The sequence below is a fragment of the Astatotilapia calliptera genome, chromosome 14 (assembly GCF_964374335.1).
Source record: "Astatotilapia calliptera chromosome 14, fAstCal68.1, whole genome shotgun sequence".
NCBI classification, from domain to species: Eukaryota; Metazoa; Chordata; class Actinopteri; order Cichliformes; family Cichlidae; genus Astatotilapia; species Astatotilapia calliptera.
In genome coordinates this window covers 18,678,289-18,697,012 of record NC_137435.1, presented here as the reverse complement: position 1 = coordinate 18,697,012, position 18,724 = coordinate 18,678,289, and the positions used below count along the sequence as shown (strand labels likewise).

Genomic DNA, 18,724 nt, shown 5'->3' with positions numbered 1-18,724 from the left:
AGGCAACTGCTGGTGGATTTACATGATCTGAACATCTAAAAAAACATTTTTAGTACAAAAGAGTTTTGTGTTAATCATTCATTAGAGTTGTTGTTAGAACACTATTTCAGCTTCACTGAAACTGCTTTTAATTGCCAGCCTTGCTTATGTTCCACAGAAAAATGAGCTGCTTTGGCTCCTGTAATGTTTACAAAAAACACCAAAAATATCAAGGATTTAATTCACGGACAAAGACTGAGGTGACAGACACTTTAAAGCAGACATCTCACTGAATATTTAAGGTGGATTTATTAGTGTAATGCCACGTCTCTACACCGAAGTTCAGCAAGGTACTATTCAGTTTTTTTGTGGGTTTTTTTTTTTTTTTTTTTTTTAAGCATGAAGCCTCTGCATACAGGGACAAAGGATTTCTACACACCCGATTTAACAGAAGTCAAACAAGTAAATCCCACCAACACAACAACAGAGCATACTGAACCAGTGTGTTATTATTTAAAGCTGTACCAAATGCATCTGGAGAAACAAATAAAGAGGAGTGTAAATTACTGCATGCGTACTGTTCTGGAAGATCAGATTTATAGAAAATGCTTGGAAATGTGGAAAGAACGATTTCACTAACCATGTGACCAAAAGGATAAACAAATAGAACATACATAGCTACTTTTCTTTTGATGTTTTAATCAGTCTTGTAAGCAAGTCAAATAGGTCAAGAACTGTCAAGATACAAGCACATCAGGAAACAATGCAAAATAAGAAGTCTTTTTAAGCCACTAATCACCCAACGTGATGCGTACGAGGTTTACACACAGAGCATATGAAGTGATCCATCCATAAAAAAAAGAAAGAAAGGAAAAAAAAGCTCTGTTTAGCATTTAGAGGACATTCATTTTCACTTTCACAGATCATCGTCTAAAAACTAGCACACTACCAGAAGTTTCACAAGTACATGCAGTGAGTTGCAAATTCTGGGTCAAAGACATCCGTACTGATGAGGCTGCTGAAGAAGCAGAGAAGGAGTGTTAAAGTTCACAAAAAAAAAAAAGAGAAGGGGAAAAAAGATTCACATAACACACCCTCAAAACTGTTCATTTTCTACTGCTAATTTGTGTTGAAAAAAGACTCCTGGGGTAAAAAGGTCTGCCTGAAAGCCAGCCTAGCCAGCGTATGCCGGCTGTCTCTCACTACCTTGCTTTGCCTCTTTCTCTTCATCCAGGTCGGGACAGGGGTGTCACTGCTCTGGCACAGATGTGTCGTCTCTCTCTACTGCCCCCGATCTTCCTGTCTCTAAAAACAGAAACCGGCATGGCAGTTATGCACCGTATAGGACTTGAAGGAAACTTTAAACTGAGTTTCTATTTAAGGGCGGTTCATTTCCAAGAAATATGACTCTTACGATGAATATATATAACAAATATGATTAAAATATATGTTTAATTTTAAAGAGATAATGCAACGCTTAGAACTTGATTCCTTATCATGGCCGATAAAACTGACGAGCACTTCAGCTGTAAAAAAGGGGGTCTGCCCCTGTGGGAGGTGCTTGTGACGCTTGGTTCCAGTACGACAGGCCCATTAATTCTGCTTGGCCCTTTAAAGCATATAGTGTACCTAATGCACCTGAAGCTATAAATACTTCTCCTACATAAGGATACAAGGCAGCCAGCAACTGGGTTAGGAAGAATCACTGACGTAGACACCTTGTGTCAACCTCATCCCCAAAGAAAAAGCTCTTTTGTCTCACAGGGGGAAAAAAGTGGCATTTTGAGAGCTAGGATTCAAAAGTTTTATATCTTCAAAAAGTTTCCAGTGGTCCAGATTTAAAAAGACAAACTATGATTTGAAGGAACGCAGATGTGCAGATTCGGGAGTTTAACTTTTACTGTTTTTATCTTTGATCTTGGTTTGCAGAAGGCAGAAAATCCATCTAAATGCAGCGTGTGCTCGAGCTGAAACAGAACAAGTCTTCACACTTCTCCAGTTGCTTACAAAAAAAAGAAAGAAAAAAAAAGCATCTATTGTGACAATGTAGCTTGACATTTTTGAAACTAAACTGAACTCGGATTAAAGTCTTTTATCACTGGCGCGTTCACGGTAAATCTGGAAAGAGATTCATGTAGCAGAAAAAAATAATTCAAAGAGTCAATCATCTGTTGCTAAATGAGTCAGATATGTATTTCATTAATCACACTTGGTTTGAGCCTCAAAGGGCTCTAATAGTTGTATTTAATTATGTATACAATTTAAATGGATTCTTTTCCTGCTGTGTAAATGGGGAAAAAATGGCTCGTGTTCCTGCATTATGCAGCATTTGGAACATCCCTAAAACATCAAACTGTGCTAAATTATTTAACAGTAAGCCTAAAATTTGCTTGCTTATCATTTGGAGAATATTAAATTGCTTTAACTGCAAGACTCAAGAGACAGTTTACTAAAATGGCACTTTAGTGTCACTGTTATGTTACAAGGTCTTATTCCCCTTGGATAATATTGAATATTTCCAAGATTATACCTTCTAAAAAAAGAGGAGGACAAAGTTTTGAATTAAAGAAAAAAAAATCGATTAAAAAAACTGGATTAGATCCGGCTTCATCCCTTCATCATGCCATTTTGCCGTTGAACAAGCTGTGCAATTCACAGCAAAAATGTAAAATTTCGTTATTTCGATTACAAATTAGGCTATGACATAATCAGGTCATTTACAGCAGTGTGTGGTGTGACAAGTTTGACACGAATCTGCAAAGTGATAAAGAAAAAGTCTTGTTTTTCCGAGTACTGTAATTTTTTTCCTCATAAATTTACCTGTTCTCTTACCTTATTTCACTCCTTTTGGGGCTGGCTACCTTTAAAGTCTTATCCCTAGATTCTACACCACTGACCTGTTGAACACATCCCCAGTGATGCTCACCTCCTCCCCTTCTGTTTTGTCCTCTGGCTTCAGCTTCTTGCGAGTCATGTGGCCACGAAAGCCAGCCTGAATCTTAGCAGCAGCCCTGTTGGCTTCGGGATCATCCAGGGGGATGTCCATTATGTCCTCCTCCTCCTGGGGCCGGCTGCACTCCTCCTGTGTAGAGGACCACAAAGTATGAGTGAACAGATTTCATGTTTTTCTTCATGAAACACTGGTGGGATAATCTCATGTTCATAACAGATTGCAGGACCATATTTTGTAAAGTTAACCATATAGGTTGCACTGTCTTTTTTGACAGCAAGCAACTTGTTCATTCTTGTTACACAACTTCACTGGGGCTCTTAGGAGGTCAATGGCCCGCTTTTTCCTCACTCTTTCCCCTCTTGTCACATACAGCATATAATACTGCTGATTTCATCGTTTAGCCTGGAAAAGCCATTATCTCTCATATCACAAAACATAAAGCAATGCACAAAATTGATGAAAAAGACTGCGTGGTAGTTTAATGTTTGTGGATAACTGTAGTTTCATCAAGCAAAGCTTAAGTGAAGTTAGAAGTCACCTTTCAAAGAAAAGATAAACTTGTAATTCTGCCGCATTCAGCGTAAAAAAAAAAAAAAAAAAGGATGACCCAGCGAAAGCGTCGCAGTCACAGCAGCCTCTCGTTCAGACACTAAAAGTACAGAATCCACTGTCCCAAAGGAAACATAGGGTGGGTGGAAATTCTGGCTTGTCACAAACTGTCAGTGGAAGAGTGCCAAAGCTGTCGACGAGTTATGTAAACACCAATTCAAATCGTGTGGCAAACGCATATCAGCTACACCCCGTGCTTCGCTTATGGTAACAGACTGACATTTCACACAAAGGCAGCCCACAGAATGATCCCACTGTCATCCCACTACCTCAGTGAAGCAGTGCATCATGTCTCCAGTGAAACCCCTCCAGTGTAGGAGTGTGACCACCCACCTGTTCAGCCAGCATTCATTAGCCTCTCTGTCTGACTGCTCACTGAGCAGCCCGAATCCAGATCTTTCACAGCAGCAGAGGTGCAGGGTTGCTGCTGCACTGGATTTTTCTGGCAACACACCTTCTCAGTCTTACTGTTATTGAGTTCCTCGAGGGCTCTTTGATTTATTCTGACTCAGATTGATTTGAAATATTCTGGTGAAAATTCTCTTTTAATGTGATGAAAATAGCTCGAAATAGTTTTATAACAAGCCTTTATGTGGAAAAAAAATATCATTATTTGAGGACCATGAAACCACAGTGGTTACCATATACTGCACTCAAGGCAAAAAGAAAAACACACACAGCGGTGTGCATCTGAGGACAACCACATTTGGCAACTAACAAACTATAACTGTACATGCATCCACCTGGAAAACTGATCAGTGCCTAAAAATAGATCGAAAAATATTTTTGAAAAAGTTCATCTGAAGCTCGTACTTACGTTATGACAGTCCATTTCTTACTCTCAGAGATGATTTCAGTCTTCAGGTGAGATGACCTGCTATGACTTCTGTGCCCGAATTTCTATGTGGACCAAGCAAAAGCTCTCTTTAAACGAGTCTCCGGTATAATACAGATGTCTCACTGGCTCTTACTAACAATCACTGTATGTTCAGTAACACCCGCTCACGCACAGAGTGAGAGGGAGAGACATACAGTGAGAGGGAGAGAGAGGGAGAGCGGCAGCAAGGGAACGATTGAGAGAGGAAGAGGAAGGGAGGGAGAGAAAGAGAGACCTCCTACAAACATAACAGCATGTGTTCATCTTTTCAGTCTCATTAGGGTTTCTGACCTACTGTGTTCATTTTACAGTTACAAACATGTAACAGAGCTTAACATTCACTAAGAACAACCTGATGACTGAAGTAAACGAAACAGGCTGGACTGTGCTCTATTTCTCTCTCAGCAATTTATAGCTTGACAGTTTTTCCCACAACTTAATTCATCCTGGATGCAAACTAGGAAAGACTACCACATGCACCAAGCACCATTAAAATTCACACAAGTTGCAGTGTTACAATAACAAACTCCCCAAATAAAAACAAGTGACAAACTTGGAATTACTATGTTAACCAGATGGCCATAAAACAATAAATGCTGACTTTGAAAATTCTACAAATAGTGTGAAAATAAAACTGTGTAAGCATCTTGGGCTATTTTACACTAGGAGGTGTTATAAATTTATTAGAGGCAGAGTGAGCTAACAGCCCTCTCCATCCCTCTGATCCCAGCTGGTATAGCCGCCCACACTCCTCTGCCAGCCTCAGAGACAAGACGGAGAGAGAGGGAGAAACAGAAAACATCCATTTATCTGAGTTATATCTCTGACATTAACTCACTCCTGCTGGTTTGCTTGCCATTCACATTCAGACAATATGCTAAGTTATGCAAACGCCTAATTTCACTGGGCTGACCTGCTTTATCGATCAGCTAACTTTCTCAAACTGGGTATTTATATTTATACTCACTGGAATGAATTAAGAAGTCGATCCTGCTTTCATGAGTGCATCTAACACAGTATTGAGATGATTAATGTATAGGAATTTCGTTGTGGGCAGTTGTAAATAGACAGTTAAAAGCATAACAGTCCAACATTACAGGGGAGAGCTGCTAGGTTACTGCTTGAGCAGCTGGATTTACATTTATACACTCCACAGTTTTGCTGTGTTTCAGCTAAAGTCAAATCCATCGCTAGGTAGGCAAATACAGAAACTCATGTTTAATCACTTGGTTAAAACTGTTATTAAAAGGTAGATTACTGATACAGAGGGTGCCTAGCAACTATCAGCATCACCATCTCCTATTAATTCCATGACGACATGAAGAGAGCAGGATGGTGAGGGGTTACCATAGTAACATAGTCAGTACCCCTTCCTACACTCCTACTTTGTGTGCGTGTGTGTGTGCGCGCGTGTGTGTTTGGAGTCCTGTTGGTCCAGACAAATCAGACGGGGCTAACTGTGACAGCAATAAAAAAAATTACAGGCTTAATTCACAAGACAAATTGTTTAGTTGGTCTTTTATGATGACAGATTAGAGAATCAAGCTTCAATCTGTGGAGGCAGTGGAGGCTCCCAGGAGGAGTGCGGCAGGAGTGAAGGCCTCCGACGGCCTCTTCCGCGTGCCCAAATGTGAAAAAAAGACTGATTGCGCTTAACTTTGAATGTGAAATTCCTGTAGATTTCAGCTGAGATAATGACATTCAAAGTATAAGTGCAAACTACCATAAGTCATCCAGAAAAGGAACTATTTCGAAGGTATTTTCAATCACCCACCCCCAGATCCACCGAGGGAGAAGAAAATGAAGGCCTCTGTTGATCAGGCTTGTCCTCACAGAGGTTATTTATATAGGCTACCTGAGACAGGAATGGAAACAGAACAAACTGTAGCCTAGCTAAAGCCATCTCTGTGTCAAACATTCATCCTCAGCTGGCTAACAGAAAGTGGAGGCCATGAAGTTAGCTGCCAGGGCGCGTGTTAAACTCAGTTTATTGCTAATTTTTTAATAGGGTCATGTCTTTACTGTGTACAATTATTAATTAATACCTTTAAGATGCAAAGTAGCTTTCACATTTTAACGATAAAGGGAGGAGTGAACACCCAGTGTTAAAAAGAATCAAGATTACCTTGTCGGTACTCTCTTGCACTGTGGTGTCCTCAGGTAGCCTTTCTTCTCCTTGGTGGACATCAGCAGCCCAATCTGCACTGTGAGGGAGCGTGATTTTCTCCTCCTCATGCATCATGGCACTTTTCTCTTGTATTTCAGAGTCAGTCATCCCCTCTCCAAGTTCCTCTCCTTCCTTTGATGTGACCTCTTTTTCCTCCACTGTGTCCTCTGGCTGCGACCATACAAGTGTTATTCGACTCTCCTCGTTCTCCGGTGGATGTTGCGCTCTCTCCTCAAAGACTTCTCTCTCTGCCCCCATTCTAGCCATTGATGTATTTGACTGGGTTGCTTGTGATGAATTATTTTCCGCCCCACCATCATTAATTTCCTGATCCCTTGTCTTGCTGTAAACCTTCTTGTGAGTTTCTTCGATATCTCCTCCAACCACATCTGTCATGTGGCCTTCTTTGAAATCAGGGTCATCTGAGCCTGTCTCTTTTTCTGAATCTTCACTCTTGAGAAATAAGGCCTCACTTAGCTGCTCATTATTTTCAATTGCAGGATTGGTTTCATACTCTTGGTTCTCTTTTTCTGCCTCTGTGCTATGCTGATTTAATGAGCTGGTGTCCTCACCTTTTTCCTTTTCATCATCATCATCATCATCACTTAAATTGAGGTCATCTGTCCATTTGGCCCTGTTAACTCCCTTTTCAGCTTCATGTTTATGGCTGCCTTGTGTATCAGCAACACAGTGGCCAGTTGGAATTGCAGTAGTGTCCTCTGACTCTTCCTTCTCTCGCATTTCTAATACATCCATCTGTAAGGCATTTGTTGAACTCTGTTCCTCTGGCTGTTTCTCCGCAGCCTTACTAATCTGCTGAGCTTCTGGAACATCTTCAAAGCTAATTTCAACCAAAGAATCCTCCTTTGGAATAACATTACCATCTAAGCTACCCCTGCTATGAGCTACACTTTCATGAGTCTCCCCAGAATAAGCTTCAGTCTCTGTTCTTTCCTCGTTTCCTTTGTCTGGCTGATCCTCTGCTTGTTCTCGGTTGTTCTCAGTGATTTCAGCTTGAGCCACTGACGATTTTACAAGAATGTCCTCCGGCTGGTGTTTCAGATTTTCTTCACTAACACGTGTAACATTCTCAGCAGTTGCTCCTTTCATTGTTCCCTCTGTTCCTTCAAGCTCTGCAGCGCACACATCCACATCAGCTAGGCCAGAATACTGAATGACTTCCACTGGCTCTACAACTTCAGTATTTTCCTCTTCTCCTGAATCGACAAGCTCCTCGTGTGCAACTGCTGGTCCTTGTTTGTTAACTTCCTCATCTTCTGATGCTATTAACTCCAGAGCACACACATCCACATTTGACAGCCCTCTGAATGATGACAAGTCAGTGGGCTCTAACTCAAAGTGAGGTATATTTTGGTCTGGAACAGTTTTATTAGCCGCCCTGTCAACTTGATCAAATACAGTTACTGCTGGATCGCTTTGGTTGTCTGTGCCACTCGGTTCCTCTGACTGTGCAGCTGCTGTTCGGAACCTGTAGACTGACTCTTCATTGTCTGTGTTTTCAGTCTTTTTTGAGACATTAGGGTGCGAGATTTCATCTGAACGACTTGATTTGTCTTCAATTCGGGACTCAAATGATTTTTCTCTAAAAAGTAAAAATAGAACTTATGTAATTAAAATGCTCATGAAATGACAGAGCAAAACAATGCTTTTCAAAAGAGAACATGTAATGATGCCTCTGTAAAACTCATCTGGAAATTATGCTTATCTTCCTGCAGCTGGTGGTCTTTTTTTGATGAGTTCTTCCCTTTCTCCTCAACCTTGGCACTGCAAATCTAACAGTGATTCCATTACTAAGCTGATGAGTTTCTGGTATTCTAAGCTTTTGTTCCACAATGTATTTTCCCTTTTCTTGATAACATCCCCTGAAAATGCCAAATTTCTATAGGATGTGTGGCTATTAAATAAAGAGAATGAACTAAATGTAAGCTTAATACTGCATTAGCAACATTAATTAATTGCAAACCTTCTTACACTACAGCATTGATTTTAAAATACTGATTATTTCTGGTTTTAAAAACGTTCAGCTTCCATGAGACTGTTATAGTGCATGTCAAAAAAATATCAGTTTTATTGCGAGGATAACTGCAGTCACGTGACTTTTCTTTTCTAGTTTTCCACAGCGACACAAAACCACAACTGTGCCTACAAAAAAAAACAATAAAAAACCTTAAACCAAATGACTCCAGAAGCACTTCAGCAGCAAAAAAACGATGCTGTATTTCATCATCATCACTCCTCTCTGTCCTTTCCCTCTCGTTCCTCCTCTCCCTTTCCACTCGCGCCTCCTGACTGCACATCACATGAGACTCACTTGGAAACGGTCACCTCTGTTGCTGTTTCTTTTGAAGTGTTAGTCTGAAAAACAAACAAACAGACACAAAGAAAAGTCTGCAACAGTGAACTGAAAGTAGCTGCTGAACAGAAACAATCTGCTTTGATTTGCAAATGATTTAAACCCTATAATTAGTTGGAAGAAAGACATCACGTCGAGTGCTGAAATTGAGAATTGTTAATATCTTCTGAAAAATGCCGTGCTGATTTGTATATTGATTGGCAGCCGTGTGGCGATATATATTTTTTTAATTTAAGAAAGGGACAATAAATCACCTAAAATGTAACCCTTAAACATCACCCCAAACCTTTCAGTTCAAATCTATTACTTTAATCTCAGAAAGTTTTTTCCAAAAAGGAATAAAACTGTTTATGCTTAAATAGCCATTTTCTCCATGACTTACCTTAGATCTCTAAGTATAGTTGCACCTGATGGGATTAGCCCTCTTTAACTGTCTTATATCTCTTATCCTAAAGTTCAACAACACTGACTTGAGTCCCCTTGGCTGCTGTTAAACACATTTCCTGTGTTGCTCACCTTTTCCTCTTCTATTTTGCCCTCCGGTTTCAGCTTCTTACGATCCATGTGGCCACAAAAGCCAGCCTGAATTTTAGCAGCAGCCCTGTTGGCCTCAGGGTCATCCAGGGGGATGTTCATTATGTCCACAATGTCCTCCTCTTTCTGGGGCTGGATGCCCTCCTCCTGTGTAGAGCCACCAAGTATGAATTTATGATGCTAGAGGAGCAGATTTCATGCTCATATGGGAACGAGTTTCTTCATCAAACACTGGAGGAAGAATCTCATGCTTAACAGATTGCAGCACCATATTTTGTGAAGTTAACCATATAGCTGCACATTTGTTTTGCTTTTTTTGACAGCAAACAAATTGTGGTTATTCTTGTTATTACGTAAGTGCAATGGGGCTCTTTGTCACTTCAAAAGCCAACACCATTTCCACAGGTGTAGAAAATAAAACAGCAGCCACTCAATCTGCCTTTACAAACATCTGTGAAAAAGCTCTGATGAAAATGTTTTATCACTAGCAGTTTTAAAGTATATCTGGAAGCAGATATACCAGAAAAACCCCCTGAAAGATTAAATCACCTGTGGTTAAATTAGTCAGCTACGTCTTTCATTAATCTCACTTAGCCTCAAAAAGGCTCTAAAAGGTGTATTTAATTATGTATACCATTTAGAGGAAATATTTTCCTGGAGTGTAAATGGGAAAAAATGGCCTGTGTTCCTGCATTATGGAGTAAATGGAACCACCTTGAAACATCAAACTACGCTAATAATTATTGAAGAGCATGCCAAAAGTTGTTTTCTTATCTTATATAGAATATTGAATTGCTTTAGCTGCAAGACCCAAGAGACTGTTTCCTAAGATGGCACATCATGGCTATTTTTATGTTACAAACTTTCAGCCTCCTTAGACAGTCTTGAATATTTATATGAGGTTTAAAGTCTTGAATTTATGAGAAAAAAAGATTGTGTTTTTGTTCATAAACTTCATTACTTCATAAAACCTCAAATGCAAACTGGGAAAACTCAAAAGTGCTCTGTGTAAAATACAACAGGATGAATGTAAGTGGCAGTTTGCTTATAACTTACCTATTTCACTAAGTGTAGTTGTTGTACCTGATAGGATTAGCCCTCTTTAACCGCCTTACATGTCTTATCCCAAAGTTGAACACCACTGACCTGAGGCCCCCTGGCTGCTATCTTCAATTTTACTTACCTTTTCCTCTTCTATTTTGCCCTCTGGTTTCAGCTTCTTACGATTCATGCGGTCACGAAAGCCAGCCTGAATTTTGGCAGCAGCTCTGTTGGCCTCAGGATCATCCAAGGGGATGTCCATGATGTCCTCCTCCTGGGGCCGGCTGCACTCCTCCTGTGAAGAGAACCACAAAGTATGATGGTAGAGGAGCAGATTTCATGCTTATATGAGAAAGTTTTGCTGTGTGAAACACTGGTGGGAGAACCTCATGCTTAACAGACCGCAGGACCATATTTTCTAAAGTTAACCATAGATGCTGTACAGTCTTTTTTTGACTCGAGTGAACTGTGCTTGCAGAGCTTCTCATCGGCTTTAGATAACTGCAGTTGGGCTCACTGTCACCTCAAACCAGTGTACTTCTAGTCACAAGCCCAGATTAATGGGGATGGTTGCTGAAAGGGCATCCAGTTTAAAATCTTTGCCAAATCGAACAAACATCAAGAATGAGATTTCCATACCGGATCAGCTGGGGCCCAGGTTAACAATGACCGCCTCTGGTGCTGTTTGCCAACAGGGTGCCGGTGGAAACTGTGCTACTGTTAGCCAAAGACAAATGAAGAGTAAAGGCGGAAGGCATGTTAGGAGGCAGTGAGAGAGAAGGAAAGCAAAACAGATTACATATGTGTGAATACGAGGGAGACAGGTGTAAGTGAAGCTGCAAGGAGTAGAGGTAGCGAAGGTATATGAGTTTAAGAAGAAAAGAGTGCAGGCAGGGTGGAGTGGGAGGGGATGAGTGTCAGAGATGATTTGTGACAGAAGGAGAGCATAAAATCGAGTATATCAGAAGGTCAACTTAGGTAAAGCAGCTTGGAGACAAAGTTAGAGAGGCAAGGCTCGTTAGAGTGGTTAGGACATGAACAGAGGCAAGATGTACTGGACAAAAGAAGTTAATTATGGAGCTATCCAACAGGAGGAAAAGAGGAAGACCACAGATAAGATTTATGGATGTAGTGAAGGAGGACATGCCGGGGGTCTGTGATAAAGGAGGATGCTGACCATGGGGTGAGATGGAAACAGATCCACTGTGGTGAGCTCTAACAAGAATAGCCAGAAGAAGAAGACGAATATACCATTTAAACTGATTTTTTTTTCTCTACTGTGTAAATGGAAAACTGTTTTTGGAGCATACCTAAAACATCAAACTATGTTAAATTGCCTAAGACCATGCATAAAATTTGTTTGCTTATCATGTACTGATTATTCAGTTGCTTTAATGGTAGGACTCAAGAGATGTTTTATTAAGATGGCACATTAGTGCAATTAATCCTCGAATAGTCATGAATATTTCCAGAAATGAGAGAAAAATTGTGTTTTTGTCCTTAAACCTCATTATTTCATCAGACAGACCCAAGACTCAAAAAGTGCTCTCGATAAAACACAGCAGCAAGACTGTAAGAAGCAATGGTCATATTGGTCTCTCTATTGCAATGTAGGAGTAGTACTAAAGTTGGATCTTTGCCGTCTTGCTGTTGAACAGGCTGTCCAATTCATGGAAATGTCTCTGCAAATGTCCTTACTATGACTGTGCTTAAGTCTGTGGTGCAATGAGCTTGATCCAAGTTTGAAGAATGAGGAAGAAAAAATAATTAGTTTCACTTATAATTTTTTTTTTGCTTTAATTCTCAGAACACTCCTTTATCTTTTGTAAAACTGAGTTTTTCCCTTAAAATTTCCTCTTGCATCAAAGACAATATCAAACTTTTTATTTAGCAAATTCATTTTTTTAAACTCTGAAAATTTTCCCTAAAATGTTTAATTGGTTTATGCTTAAACAACTCATTAACTGCCTTATATCTCTCATACCCAAGCTCAGTCCAACTGGCTGCTGTTGAACACAATGTTGCTCACCTTATCTCCTTCTTTGACCTCTGGCTTCAGCTGCTTACGAATCATGTGGCCACGAAAGCCAGCCTGAATTTTGGCAGCAGCCCTGTTGGCCTCGGGATCATCCAGGGGGATGTCCATGATGTCCACAATGTCCTCCTTCTTCTGGGACTGGCTGCACTCCTCCTGTTTAGAAGACCAACAAGTACTAGTTTATGATGGTAGAGGAGCAGATTTAATGGTCACATGAGATTTCTTTTCTCTATCAAACACTGGTGGCAGGATCTCAAGCTTCACAGATTGCAGGACCACATTTTGTAAAAAGTTAACCTTGTTTGTCTTTGTTTTATTTCGCATTGGAGGACTAGGGTTTTTGCAGCATGAACAGCCTGTTTTTCAGAATCAGAATACTTTATTAATCCCGAAGGAAATTAGTCATAGCAAATGGAATCAATCTAATTTAAGTCCAGACTTTGACTAGGTAACACCAAAGCCTTGATTTTGTTTTTCTGAGCCATTTTGAGGTGGACTTTTATTTGTCTTTTACTTGCAGACCTTATTTCTTATCTGTTCTTGTGTTTCTTTAGACCATGTCATGACACCAGGTAGGTTTTTCTCATAATAAATGAAATCTTTTCTTGGAAACATTAGAGTGCGACAAACTAAAAAAATAAATAAAAATGAGAAGGCACTGTATTTACAACAGCACACATTTGCAGTATAGGTCAGAGAACTAAACTGGCCTGTTTGCAGTTAAAACCTGTCATCCAATAAAAACTTCTGGCCCATTGGAACCACAATATATGACAAAAAAGAACAACAACTGTTGAAATAATATGCCGAGCAACTAAAGGCAACATATGCTTTCAAAACCAGTCTTTGGAACATTAGCCCGCAGTTTTCTTGGTGATTTTTTTTAAAATGTTTTGTCCAATTAAACATGAGCAGATATTACATTTATATAAAATTCTAATTAAATTTAAAGTTATTTTCAGCCTTTAATATCTGTTGGTACCATTTTCAGGTAAACACAGAGTTGGTTTTCTTTTTTCTTATTGAGTATCTTGTATATCACTGCATGTTGTTTCGTGTTACAGTTTACACAGCAGTCCAACTCTTTGGGGAATGAGGTTGCACAAGTATGGTGCGACCATTACCTAAACTTATACAACTACCTCAGGGCTCTTGAACGCATGGTTGTTGTAGAATCTATCTTCCAGTTTAGCAGCCCACTCGGCAGGGTCCATGCCACTCTCTGCAATGACAGAAAAGCCGTACTTTTCAGGTCAATTCAGTTTCATTTACATTATGCAAAGTCACAAGGACATGCTAGTAATTTCGAGGAGCTTATGGGAAATATGATAGGCAAACTATTACAAGTATTTAGCGAAGAAAAGAAACATACACAAATCTTTGAACGGGACATACTGTTACTTCATCACGTTAAAAGTTAGAAAGTTATAGTTACCTTGTCTTTCTTTTAGAAGAGCTTCGAAGTACTGCGCGGCATATTTGGGGATGTCTTCAGGCTGGTCTCGTAGGACTTCACGGGTCAGTCCCTCTAGTATGGTACCAAATCCTCGCGGGACCCGCAGGTGAGTGTTTGAGAAAGGCACTGCCATTTTTTAAGGGGGCACAAACGTCTAGCTCTAAACGACTCTCATTAACTGACTTCAGAATACCAGAAACCTTAACAAAAATTTTTATGAATTAGTCACAGTGGATACCTAAAAACTGGCAGCAACCCCAAACCAACTGTTCACCCCGGAGTGTTTTGTTGATAGTTGTTTCTAAGCAACGATTAGCGCTACTACGGCCATCAGGAAGGGTCAAATGACATGAAAGTCAAGAAATGACAGCTTTATTGAATATAAACCTCAATACAGATACACCACGCGAACAATAGAATAAAAAAAGCATAAATGGAAAACAAATACATCCTTCAAAACCATATATACATAAAAAACATATCTCTATTTTTTCTTCACATTCCTCTGCAGCAGCAGTCGAAGTCAGGCGTAGGTGATCACTGCATACTCAGAGTTGGTGCTCATCTTGCGGCTGACCTCTCTGACCTGGGGAACATGCAGTCTGTCAGCTGAACGAGAGGCCTGCAGGTGACACCTCGGTTTATCTCCCCACCGCTGGAGGGGAAGAAGGATAAAAAAGACCCCTAATGTGTTTGTGCTATAAACAGAGTTTTTATACTTTCGCACTTTTTACTAGCTTTTATTTATTTATTTATTTACAGTTTTAGACTTTTTAAAATATACGTATATATGGGCAAGATTAATGGAAATCAGCACAGGTATTATAATAAAAACACAGAACGTTTTGAAAAAACTTGACTCAGTCTTGTAGACATTCAAAGTCTTAGTAATCAAAACCTCATCAGATAAGCTGTGATAACATTTTCTTTTTTACCAAACTAACAAATACTAAAACTTCCTTTATTTTTTAAATTTTAGTTATTTAGTTTTTCAAGTTTGTGTTTTTGAGTTAATTAAAGTTTGTTTGTTTGTTTTCACATCCACTTTTAGTTTTTAGTTAACCTTTAGTTAGATAAAATAACCCTGGTAATAGAAATACTGGTTGTAGGCTTTTCTGTTTTTTTCTTCTTCTAAATTATCAAAGCACATCTATACAAGGTAACCACTTAAAAGAAGGTAACCACTCAAAAAATTGCTTTGCACACATGCCTTACAATTACACGTAAATAAAAAAAAGCCACAATTTGTTTAAAACCTTAAAAAATATTCTATTTTTGCTTTAGCTTTATTTATAGCATTCCTCACATATGAAATGAGTAAAAGAAACTTTTTGAACAAGTAAGATGAACACATGAACGTTTCTGATATAAAATGAATCTCATTGCTTATATATTCTGCAATTAGCAATTCAGAATCATGCACAGGTATGTGAGCTGCAGCACACTGCAAGTAGCTGGTAATAGAGCATGGGAAATAACATTTCGAGCTCAGTGAAACACAAGTAACAAACATGTTTACTACTTTGTCTCTCACCTCTTTTTGGTCTCCGGCTATCAGGTAGCCGACCTGAGTGAGTTCTGGTGTGCTGACACCACGGACGGTGATCATAATGTCAGCGTAAGGAACTTCAGTATCACTCTCATTATCTGGGTCAGAGAAAGCATTTGTTTCATTAGTTATTGTCTTTGTTTCTATAGGGTAGATGATGATAAGGTGTCATTCAAATGAAAAGTGTTGAGATTGTCTTACCTGGTGGAGGAATCCTCAAAGTCACCCTTTCACTTTGTGTTGACCCTGAGAAATAGGACAGGTATGAATAATAGAAGGAACAAAAATTGAAGCTCGTATTTGTCGCTTTTACATTTGATATTTAAAACTGTTTACCTTTTATCTGTAGCTGGGCTACATGTGGTGATTGTGGTAAGCTGAAAAGGAAAACATATAGCAAAAGGCCCAATAAAGAATATTGCAAGTCTAACATTTAAAGGTAATTGAAGTCAGATTTAAATAAAGAGAAGTTCTGAAATTGTACTCACTCCAATTTGGACACAGTAGGCTCCTCTGGAATATGAGATATTATCAATATAATGTTAAATAGTTATACGGACACAGTTGTGTATATTTTATCATTCAGAACTTTTTAAAGCTGGTGTATGTTCACAGTGTAGTATCTTGTGATCACCTTTACCGTTCCAGTTCTGTCTGTTCCGATTAAAACACAAGTATACAGCCAATGCTGCAAGAACCAGGGCTACAGCTACGGAAACTGTTGCCAAAACCTTAATTCCAGTAAATTCTCCTGTTAACATGGAAACAACAGTATTAACTTAGACTGAACTGGATCGAAAGGCAAACATTTACTTCTCCCTTCTCCATACAGATGTTAATAAGTAACAATGATTCTCTTTAAAAGTTTTCATAATATCCACTGTTTCAGAGTCCCATCTCACCTCCAGGGGAATTTGGCTTGGCAGGAAAAGATGCTGAAGAATGAAGAATGCAATATATTAAATGAAAGTCATGCTCAAAAATGTTCAGCTACAGCTATGAAAAATTTTGCATCTCTTCAAATCACAGCTTCTTACCATTTTTGTTGTAATTTTTTGGAGCATCTGTGTTTGGAAGACTTCTCTGAGCTGAAAAAAGGAAAAGTTAAAGTGAAATCCAATTTGCTTACCTCTTTATTGAGCAGCTGCACATATTTGCATAAACTAAAGTTTATCTACCTCGAAGCTGAAGCAAAAAGAGACGCTCTGTTTTTTGTTGAAGCTGAGGATCCTCTTTATCTACTGTGTAGCAAGTGTAGTTGTTTTTCAGATGTCCCGCGGACACATTGGTGAGACAAAGAAACACTGTGCAAAAGCTGCCTTCTCTAAACATCATGTGGCAGCCAAAGATGTTGAGCGCTTTACTCCAGTAGCCTTGAACGAATCCACTGGAGCAATTGTAAGTGCAATTTAATGTAACGGAGTCCCCCAACTCCACAGTCACTAAATCAATGGGTGTCTTCGTGTAAATACAGTTTACACAATCTGTGAAGAAAGGTAATAAAATTTTTTACCTCAAATAGCGCGCATTTGTCTAAATAAATGTGTTTGAAATATCTAAAGCCCAGGGCAATAACAAACATCATATAAACTTTACCTCGTGTCATCCAAAAAAAGAGTAAAGTGAGATAGATTGAGCTGTTCATTGCTGTTCTCTGTTTTTCTAATTTTCTCCTGCCTCAAAAGATGAAACTGGATCTGTTGTGCTCCTGTAGGCTGGTGATGCATGCACCTGCACAAACACACTTAAGTACCCACACACATGTTCCAACGCTTGAGTGAGGGTACAGGAAGTGGTAACCCAAAGATTACGTTGCTGTTTAAAAATATTCATAACTTTCCATTTATTGCACCTGACATCCTGCAAAGTGCAGGCGCAAAAATGTCTGCAGATCCACTAGTCCTCACTGCACCCACAGAGGCTGCATTTGAATTTCCTTTTACACCGTAATTAAATAATTTATCCTAAAATTTTTACCTCGTGAAAATATAATTGGTCTTATGTGATTAAACATTTAATGTTTGGCAATGGAATTGATTTAATTTCATTTTTAATACCTTAAAAAAAACAGTTTCTTCTTTATTGCATCTTAATGACTTACAAGAGCAACATAAATAATTTAAATGATCCACCAGCAGAGACACCATCTAGGTGAACTTCAACGCGTCATGCATTATTGAAAGAAGCAGATATAGTTACCGAACATTACTGCACACTATTGTCAGCTGAAGCAACCACCTGGGAATCAGATTTCATGCACGTTTCACTTTTAGTGGCTGGGGGCCTCTCACTTTCAAGTCTTTAAACGATCACTCTGGGAGACTAACTCCATTAAGTCTTTAACGTTAACTTAGTTGTTACCAACTTCTAAGTGATTCAGCAATAATGTGTTCATGGGAAATAATACACCTGCGCTGCTCTTTAGCTTTTGCTATCTTTTTACTGCGGACGGAGTCTGGAGTTTCTTCAGGTAAGCAACTCCTTTTTAAATATTGACAAATTAAACTAAGTAACTACCAAAACCACACTGACTACACGAGAATGTTCTATCTATTGTTCTAACAATAATTTATGTAACGCCTGAAGGGAGTGCAGACTACCCCCTCAGTGAGGAAACAGATGTGGATCAGTGTCCAGGAGGAAAATACTTCTTCAACCAGCTTTGCTTAGAGTGTCCCTCTGGTCATTTGTGAGTCATCAACTATTTTTGAACTGTTAGATCTGTATTCTTTCACTAATAAGAGAGTTTTCTATAAAATGGATAATAAATTATACAAATTATAAATTATTTTTGTTTTATAGCTGCTCTGGCAATTCGTCTGCACCGCAAAGATGCCCAGCAGGAACATTCAACATGTACACAGGGAAGAGCAGTATCACTGACTGCAAGGTAAGACATGTTAATGCAAAACAAAACAACAAAAACACTTCTGGCTTCATGCTTTGTTTTCAAATTAAGAGAAAATGCATGTTTCAACTACAGTATGATGACTTGTCATAGCAGAGCCCATAGAAGAGCCAAAGTGAAGACAAGTGACTGCAGAGCGATGCAGGAATTAATAATTAGTTACAAAGCTGTTTTGTTGTCATCATGTGTGCTCTTATTGCTCATTTCTTTATGTCGCAGCCTTGTTTTCCAGATCTCAT

The 18,724-nt window shown here is 39.1% G+C and overlaps 2 protein-coding genes across 5 annotated transcripts; both read right to left on the bottom strand.

The window, feature by feature from the left end:
- Positions 1-658: 658 nt before the first annotated feature.
- nrgnb (neurogranin (protein kinase C substrate, RC3) b) lies at positions 659-14,325 on the bottom strand. Of its 3 annotated transcripts, none has more exons than XM_026192183.2 (9): positions 14,008-14,325; positions 13,715-13,794; positions 12,564-12,725; positions 10,677-10,829; positions 9,476-9,640; positions 8,918-8,961; positions 6,544-8,188; positions 2,906-3,061; positions 659-1,284 (listed from the first exon to the last, which is right to left on the bottom strand). In XM_026192183.2, exons 1-9 carry the CDS (start codon positions 14,159-14,161, stop codon positions 1,261-1,263), a joined length of 2,583 nt encoding a protein of 860 aa, XP_026047968.2. In that variant the 5' UTR covers positions 14,162-14,325; the 3' UTR covers positions 659-1,260. The 3 variants fall into 3 exon arrangements, with proteins under 3 accessions (XP_026047968.2, XP_026047967.2, XP_026047969.2); XM_026192182.2 differs by having other exon boundaries at positions 13,712-13,794; positions 14,008-14,178; XM_026192184.2 differs by lacking the exon at positions 9,476-9,640 and having other exon boundaries at positions 13,712-13,794; positions 14,008-14,178.
- A 59-nt stretch (positions 14,326-14,384) lies between these two features.
- Positions 14,385-17,333, bottom strand: LOC113036788 (uncharacterized). Of its 2 annotated transcripts, none has more exons than XM_026193277.2 (10): positions 17,174-17,333; positions 16,756-17,061; positions 16,615-16,665; positions 16,480-16,512; positions 16,212-16,328; positions 16,066-16,090; positions 15,914-15,954; positions 15,779-15,823; positions 15,563-15,675; positions 14,385-14,683 (listed from the first exon to the last, which is right to left on the bottom strand). In XM_026193277.2, exons 1-10 carry the CDS (start codon positions 17,220-17,222, stop codon positions 14,552-14,554), a joined length of 912 nt encoding a protein of 303 aa, XP_026049062.2. In that variant the 5' UTR covers positions 17,223-17,333; the 3' UTR covers positions 14,385-14,551. The 2 variants fall into 2 exon arrangements, with proteins under 2 accessions (XP_026049062.2, XP_026049063.2); XM_026193278.2 differs by having other exon boundaries at positions 16,218-16,328; positions 17,174-17,324.
- Between the last annotated feature and the right edge of the window lie 1,391 nt (positions 17,334-18,724).